This window comes from Pholcus phalangioides, unplaced genomic scaffold (assembly GCF_987345545.1).
Source record: "Pholcus phalangioides strain wild (caught in Gottingen) unplaced genomic scaffold, Ppha-v1.0 ptg000024l_1, whole genome shotgun sequence".
Lineage (NCBI taxonomy): Eukaryota > Metazoa > Arthropoda > Arachnida > Araneae > Pholcidae > Pholcus > Pholcus phalangioides.
In genome coordinates, this window is record NW_028301616.1 from 4,386,803 (window position 1) to 4,394,600 (window position 7,798).

The following is a 7,798-nucleotide window of genomic DNA, read 5'->3' on the forward strand; positions in this document are numbered from 1 at the left end:
GACTGGCTTTATCTCGGGCTTCCGCTGTTGCAAATTCTACAACAGAATAGAATGAGATTCATCCAGGGTCCCCAAAATAAAACCTGTAAACATGGGGCCTCCGACTTGGAAGCTTGTCGGTCATCCCCCGGTGCGAGTGCCATGAAAAATTTTCGTTTGTATTTGTTTCTCCAACGAATAAAATCCAGGCCTACCCACGCAACTACCCGTGACAGAATTCACAAATTTTACGGGGTTCCCAGACTGGATATATATTTTGCTTCCGCTATCGCAAATTTTTCAACGTAAAAGCAGCAAGAAAACAATGAGATCCATCCTGGAAATAAAAACTTTTAACTTATACGTGCAATCCCCCCCCCCGGGGTACCCCGACCCTGTGTGTTGGGAGCACTGCTGTTGTATGTATATTATACATATACATACCTCTGGGCATGACCCTCCCCCCACAAGGGGGCAGGGCACACTATAAATTAACCACAGAGGGGGGCCCCTGAAAAGCTGGTTTGGGGGCTCACCATCTAAATTCCAGCCTAAGGGCTCTGCTGTAGGGTGTAGGAGCCTCTCGGTACACGCACATAACATGGTTCCGATATGTGCTACAGTTAAATGAAAACTCGACCCAAAATCGTAACCGACTTCCGTAACACAAAAACGTCACCCATTTCCGTCACATAAAATCGTCACTAATTTCGGTTGCTTAGAAACAGGCCCTTTTCGAGTTTGTGATTTTATATTATAGAGTAGATGTGAATTCGCATATAATCCGGGCTCTACTGATAACGATAACTTTAGAGGGGAAAAAAAGTTCGCTTAAACGTTAGCTTCAGAATGCGCGGAAACAACCGTTCGACGGAAGAAAAAAATGATAACATTATCCAAAGTCCTGATAACTATAAACGATTTCTTTTCTCCTTTTATGATATGTATAATATGCGTTTCACAAATAGATCCCTTGAGAAACTTTTTCGGAAAAAAGAAATTTGAATCTGGTCAACTGAGAGGAAACTGATCAAGAACTGAAGGAAAAAGGCTGCTTTTTCGTCATACGTTAGCCTTCACTATAGGAAGACCATCGCAAAATGTAATCTAAATTCGGATCGCAGCGAATACTACAGACTGATTACGATATTAAGTACGGAAATTTTTGTCAAGTGCGGGGGGGGGGGAAGGAGGACAGCTAGCACCCTCTAGCCTCATACAGTCTTGCAGCCTGATAACAACAACTTGGGGGAAAATAAGTTTGTGAAACCTTAGCTTCAAAATGAGCAAAAAAAAAAAATTCGACGAAAAAAATTTATAATATAAAACAAACTCCCGATAACAAAAACTAATTTTTTCCCCATGTTATGGTATCGGTTCGTTCCGTTTTTTGCAAAAGTGATAGCAATACCCGAATGATAACATTATCCGTGATTATAATAGACGGCATCGACTAAATTTTGTTTTGCTTCCACAGGAAACACCATGAAGTGCGATTGCTCAATTCGATGGATCCTTGATCGACCGAGTATGTTCGGCACGAAGAAGCTCAAGTGCTTCGACGAAACCAAGTCGAAGTACATCCCGTTGAAAAAATTCGATTGGGAAGAAATCGGATGCGCATATTTTGATGGATTTGATACTGTCAACGAATCTGATTCGATAGTGTTGGATAATGTTTCTACGATCAGTTATGAATCAGTTGATCTTGATGATAGAAAAGTGGATTTTTATGATGAAGCTGATTTCCAATGATCATGAACAAAATGACTGTCATTCATCATTTCCGTTTAGATTTTTTTGTTCTCTGAACTTAAGATCAAATTATATTCGCAAATTATTTTCTCATGTTTATTATCAAGCATGCCGGTGGAAGCTGAAAACGGTGAGGGTGTGGATGGAGAAGGGGGAAAAAAAACAAATATTAACCCCTTTACGTACATGTTTTTGGCAACATATTTGAATGATCTATATTAGAAGTGTCGGCGATAAATCTGGTAGCCTTGTTCACACGTCAAAAAAAGGAAAAAGAAGAGGAAACAAAATAAAACAAAAGAAATAAGGGGGGGGGGTGGAAGAACAGCACGGTAGATAAGTAGATAAAGGGCCATTCAAGTATTATGTCAACAAAATTTTTAGCCATTTTTGACCCCTTCCCCCCCCCCTCAGTAAAAGTCAGCAAAACTGTGATCCCCTTCAACTCCCCCCCCCCCCCCCCCCCCGCTTGTAAGCAATATTTCGTCATCTCTGTCTATCACATCCCTACCTCCTAACACATATTGGTGGGACCAGAGACGTACGCGGGAGGGGGGGTATAGGGGATTTGTACCACTCTCCCCTACACAACAACGGCTGTTAAGCTGTGGGGTCAAAAAAAGGCCTTGTTGACCGCACAGTTCAACAGCCATTGTTGTTCGTATTGTATAACAATATACAACTCTCTCGTCTGATAATGACATCTGAAGAGATGTAGGATTATTACAAGAATGAGTAAAATTTTAAATACTTTATGCGAATATATCAAAAGAAAATTTGTCCTAAGTACGAAATGTTATATTTTTCTAGCATGTGTAATATATACGGGGTGATTATAAAAAAACTATCCCGACATATGGGCCCCTAACTATCATACCATTCACAGAAACTGAATGAAATTTTGGCATAAGGTATTTTGAGGTATGCGCTCAAGAATGATATGGAAAACAACAGTGTCACTCAAACAGTTACGGTTACAGTGAGAAAATTTCGAAAATATCAAATGGCAACACCAAGTTTTTTGTATTGGAATGTGATCTCCATACTGAAAAACACTAAATAGCGTTGAAATGGCACCTGTAGCACGAAAATCCCCGGAGCTAGGCAAGGAAAAAGTAAAAAGGACTTTGCCGTGCACCAGAGCATTAATGTTCGTTTCATTCGTCACACCGTTTCTTCGGCTGAGATCCCAGCCTGATTGATGCTCCACAAGGTCATGTGGAGAATTTGTGAAACACAATAAAATGCTTTATTTTATGCTGCTTCTCTGTCCTTATTGGTTGTCCTCACTTTTAGCCTATCTACCGCCGGTGATTTTCATGCTACAGTTGCCGTTCGAACGCTATTTAAGGTTTTTCACAATGGAGATCACATTCCAATACAAAAAACTTGGTGTTGCCATTTGATATTTTCGAAATTTTCTCACTGTAACCGTAACTGTTAGAGTGACACTGTTGTTTCCATATCATTCTTGAGCGCATACATCAAAATACCTTATGCCAAAATTTCATTCAGTTTCTGTGAATGGTATGATAGTTAGGGGACCCTATGTCGGGATAGTTTTTTTATAATCACCCTGTATATACTCTAGCGTTGCTGTGTTTAGGCACACAAAGATCAAAGATGTTGTTGCAAAGGGAAATGTTGATTATGAAAATGATATGTCGGCAATGGCGTTAAATTCAAGGAAAAAATTTTTGTTGGATTTTTTGCTCTTTCTTCGAGCAAAATTATTTTTCTAACCGTTATCATTTCAACATCCGGGTTCAGAAAAACTCGCACGTGATCTAGTGCGGTGTTGATGACAAAATTCCATGTCAGATGAGGCAGGGCGAGTCGAACTCCTGGACCAGACAGTTCTTTCTTTCCGATTGTTTCAGATGGGAATGAAACAACTGTCGCAGTAGATGTGAAGCGGTGGCTTTGGTTGGGATAGTCTTTGGACTTCAATTAAAAGGCCCGTTTACACAAGGCAAGTGCTTTAGTTGGTAACTTAATTTTTAGTTGCCAAGTACGATACAATGTATGCAGACGATAAGGGCCGTTTACACGGCTTTAGTTGGCAAGTGCGCAAGTACACAATTGGTTTAGTTGGTAAGTGAATACGAACGGTTCTATTTTTTCTGGTTAAGTAGACCTATGCGCATGCGCCAGTGGGCGTGACCTGCCGCGCTGGAGGGGTCTTTTTGCTCTCTCACGGATGGGGTTTATTTCGATCTCAAGCGTGAACCTGTTCATACTCCGTCGTCTCCTGAAGTTTCGCTAGAATTCCGCGGAAATATTGGATGGTGAGGTGGCCAGAGGACACAAGCTTCAAGTCTGTTGCAAAATATCTTCGCCATGAATGTTTGTTGAACTATTGAAATGAAAATTACCTTAACAAACAAGCTAAAAATTATTCGATGTTGGAAAAAGCTATGGAATATTCTGTCGACGTGATGTCAGGAGTTGAAAAAAATTGAAGATCCAAAAATATATATCAGGTGGGAGGATTTAAATATTAAAAACTGGAGGGGGGTTTCGAATATTTCTCTCGTCCAGAACGAATTTGCTGCCATCTGTTGTAAAAATACATGATGAAATACTGTATTTAACATAAAGATATCATCTATATAGATTAAATTAAAAAATAATAATGATTTCGAAAATAATTTTTGTTTAATGAATTTTTATTATTTAATTTTTAACTCTTAGAATTTCCTACAAATGCCAAGAATCTTCTCCCGTATTTTCGGCTTAAATAATTCATAATTTATCTCCTCTTCAACTTCAATTAAAATATCATATAATCGATATTTAGAACTTAGAGGAGAAATAAAGAAATCTTATATTTCTTCTCGATGACTTACATAAGTTTATAATATGTTGTGTATTCTTTTCTCCCCTTTTGGGTAAGTGAAAGTGAATAAATTTATATTCTTTAAAATATATATATAATGTGGCTCTGATCGCAGTATTCGTAAGTTCTACCTGATCATCTTCACCCATCGTTACGAAAGCTGTGAGCTTTAAAAAGCACCTCTCTAAATGATAGATAAATAAAAAATTATTACTATTATTCTCCCGCGCGTTGTGCGTCTCTCTCTCTCCGTGGATTTGAGTAGACTGAAGCGCGCATGCGCTAACTGCGCTCACCTCCGTAAAAATTATCCAATGAGCGCCTACTTACCACTTATCGTGTGGACAGTTTCAAGAAGAATCGGTAAGTTGAAATTAAGTTACCAATGTAACATAGCCTTGTTGACGCTCGCCTGACCTTTGCCCCTGATGTTATGGTAGTGCATACAAATACAACGCCACAACAGGCAAAATGCCCAACGAGGTGGCTGATAAAAAGATGCCCATAAAAATATGGTTGTCATATGTTTCAAAAATACAGCAACCCAATTAAAAATGCAATTAACACAAATTACAAACAATATATACACATGATAAAATATTATACAATGCCCATAAAGAATACTTATGGTTGTCTTATTCTAAGTATGGATCGAGCTTCTCTCTTTACCCCAACATGTTTATCGTATTTCTTTTTAAACGTGTCAATTGTGTTACAATTTACTACCTCCGGGGGTAAGCTATTCCATTTATTAACAACCCTATTGGAGAAAAATTCCCTGCGACACCATAACCTTGCATTGTCCCTCACCAATCGATACTGGTGTCCCCATGTAAAAGCAGTCGATTGGCGGTGTACTAAAAGTTCATGGTCCATCCTATCCATCCCATTGAAAATTTTGAACACTTCGATCATATCTCCCCGACACCTGCGTTCATCCAATGTAAACATATTCAAAAAATGAAGTCTTTCTTCATAACTCAAGCCCTGTGTGCCAATAAGGACACGCGTAGCTCTTCTCTGCACCCCTTCAACCAAGTCTATGTCCCTCTGTAGGTATGGTCTCCAAAACCTTACAGCATACTCCAGTCCAGGACGAACTAAGCCTCGAAAAAGCGGAAGAATGACTTTAGGAGAACGCGAAGAGACATTTTTGAAAATGAGACCAAGCATTCTATTCCCTTTTTTTGACCACCGCTGAACAATTTTCAGAAAACCTAAGCCGCTCGTCAATGAGAATTCCCAAATCGGTGACCCTAGTTGCATCCGGGATCGTGACACCATTCAACTCGTAAGAGAACCGTGGGTTCTTCGAACCAAAACCATGCACTTATCAACGCTAAACATCATGCTCCATTCATTTGCCCATGCTGCAATCTTGTTTAAGTTGGTCTGGAGCAACTCCCTATCGCTTTCATTTCCGATTACCCCCATTAGCTTCACATCATCTGCGAATTTGCTAGTAATTCCATCGATACCCTGATCGAGTTTGTCGATAAAAAGTGAAAAAAGTATGGGGCCAAGGACACTTCCCTGAGGAACTCCACTTGTGACGTCTGTCCAACCAGAGAATTCCCCGTTCACCATAACTCGTTGCGACCTATCTCTTAACCACGATTCTATCCAATTCAGCAAGTTGCCCCCTATTCCAATCTCGTGTAAACGCTTCAAGAGTTTGCCATGTTGGACCCGATCGAATGCCTTCTGGAAATCAAGGTAAACAACGTCGACATTTTTGCTCTTACCCAAAGCCTTAGTCACGTAATCATAGAAGCAAAGGAGGTTAGTTACACATGACTTCCCCTTCCTGAACCCATGCTGATTATCCGACAATACATTATTCTCGTCTATCCACTTCACAAACTGCCTTTTGATGATAATTTCCAAAATTTTCGAGAGGGAGCTCGTCAAACTCACTGGACGATAATTAGACACCACTTCTCTACTACCCTTCTTAAATATCGGAACAACGTTAACCAGTTTCCAATCTCTCGGGACGATACCCTCAGCAACACTACTCCTGTATATCTGTGCGACTGGCCCCAACAATTCATTAGCACCTTCCCTGAGAACCCTGGGATAGATATCATCTGGTCCTGGTGCTTTGCTTGCACATACATTTCTTAGAAGATTTAGGACCTCCACGTCTTCCACTTGAATATCGTTGAGCGTTTTATTACCCCATGCAACACCCGTATATCGAATATCATTATCTCCATTAAAAACCGACGCGAAAAAGTCATTGAAAGCACTACACATGCCTACATTGCTCTCTACTTTTGAGCCTCCTATCGAGAGGGGACCAACTGTCCCCTTACATCCATTATTGACGTATCGAAAAAATGATTTTGGGTCAGAGCCAATGTTATCTGCCAACCTAGATTCAACTTGCTTTTTACTATCCCTTATCGCTTTCTTCAACAGTCTTCTTTTATCAGTAAACAATGATAGGTCACCTCGTCCACTTTTATACTCCCTGAATGCTCTTTTCTTTTCAAGATAAAGGTTCCGCACGCTATCCGTGAACCATAGAGGGTGTGATGTACAAACACGCTTTTTTCGAACAAAGGGTATGACGTCGTGCAAAACAGAGGACAGCTTCGTACTAAATTCTTCCCATTGACTTACCACCCCTACTGATTCCAACCGGTCTTTGAAAACTTCCGCTAACCTTCTTCGCAAAACATCAAAGTTAGTTCTCCGAAAACAAGGAACCAGTCTTTTGTTATCAACCTTACCCGAGGAAAAGTTACAGTGAAATCTGACGATACGATGATCACTGGAAGAAAACTCTTCCCCCACCAAAACATGTTCAACTAGATCCTCAGAACTAGTAAGAACTAAATCCAAAATAGCAGTACCCCTAGTGGCTTCTGATACATGCTGATACAAAAAATTTTCGAGCACCAACTTAAGAAAGTCTCTTTCATACTGATTTCCAGATGAAAGGTTCTCCCAATCAATACCCGGGTAATTGAAATCCCCTAGTATGAGAACCCTCTTTCTCTTACACATGTAGGAAATTTCATCATGCAATTTGGCGATGTAGTTTTGATCCCTATTCGGTGGATTGTAACAAACCCCAACAATAAGCTTATGACGTCTTTTGCTCTCAAGTTCAACCCATATGGTTTCAATATCACTTCTCTGCACGTTACACTCTCTAGCCTTCAAACATGATTTCACGTATATCAACACTCCACCCCCTTTCCTATCAGATCTATT

The 7,798-nt window shown here is 40.0% G+C and overlaps 1 protein-coding gene across 1 annotated transcript in view; it reads left to right on the forward strand.

Annotated features, from left to right (window-relative positions):
* LOC149068600 (trophoblast glycoprotein-like) overlaps positions 1 to 1,762 on the forward strand; it is a 14,190-nt gene extending 12,428 nt beyond the window's left edge. Inside the window, exon 5 of the mRNA XM_089250502.1 lies at positions 1,457 to 1,762. Within this exon, the coding sequence (XP_089106628.1) occupies positions 1,457 to 1,734 (278 nt within the window). The 3' untranslated portion in view covers positions 1,735 to 1,762. The remainder of the gene's footprint in view (positions 1 to 1,456) is intronic.
* The last annotated feature ends 6,036 nt before the right edge of the window (positions 1,763 to 7,798 follow it).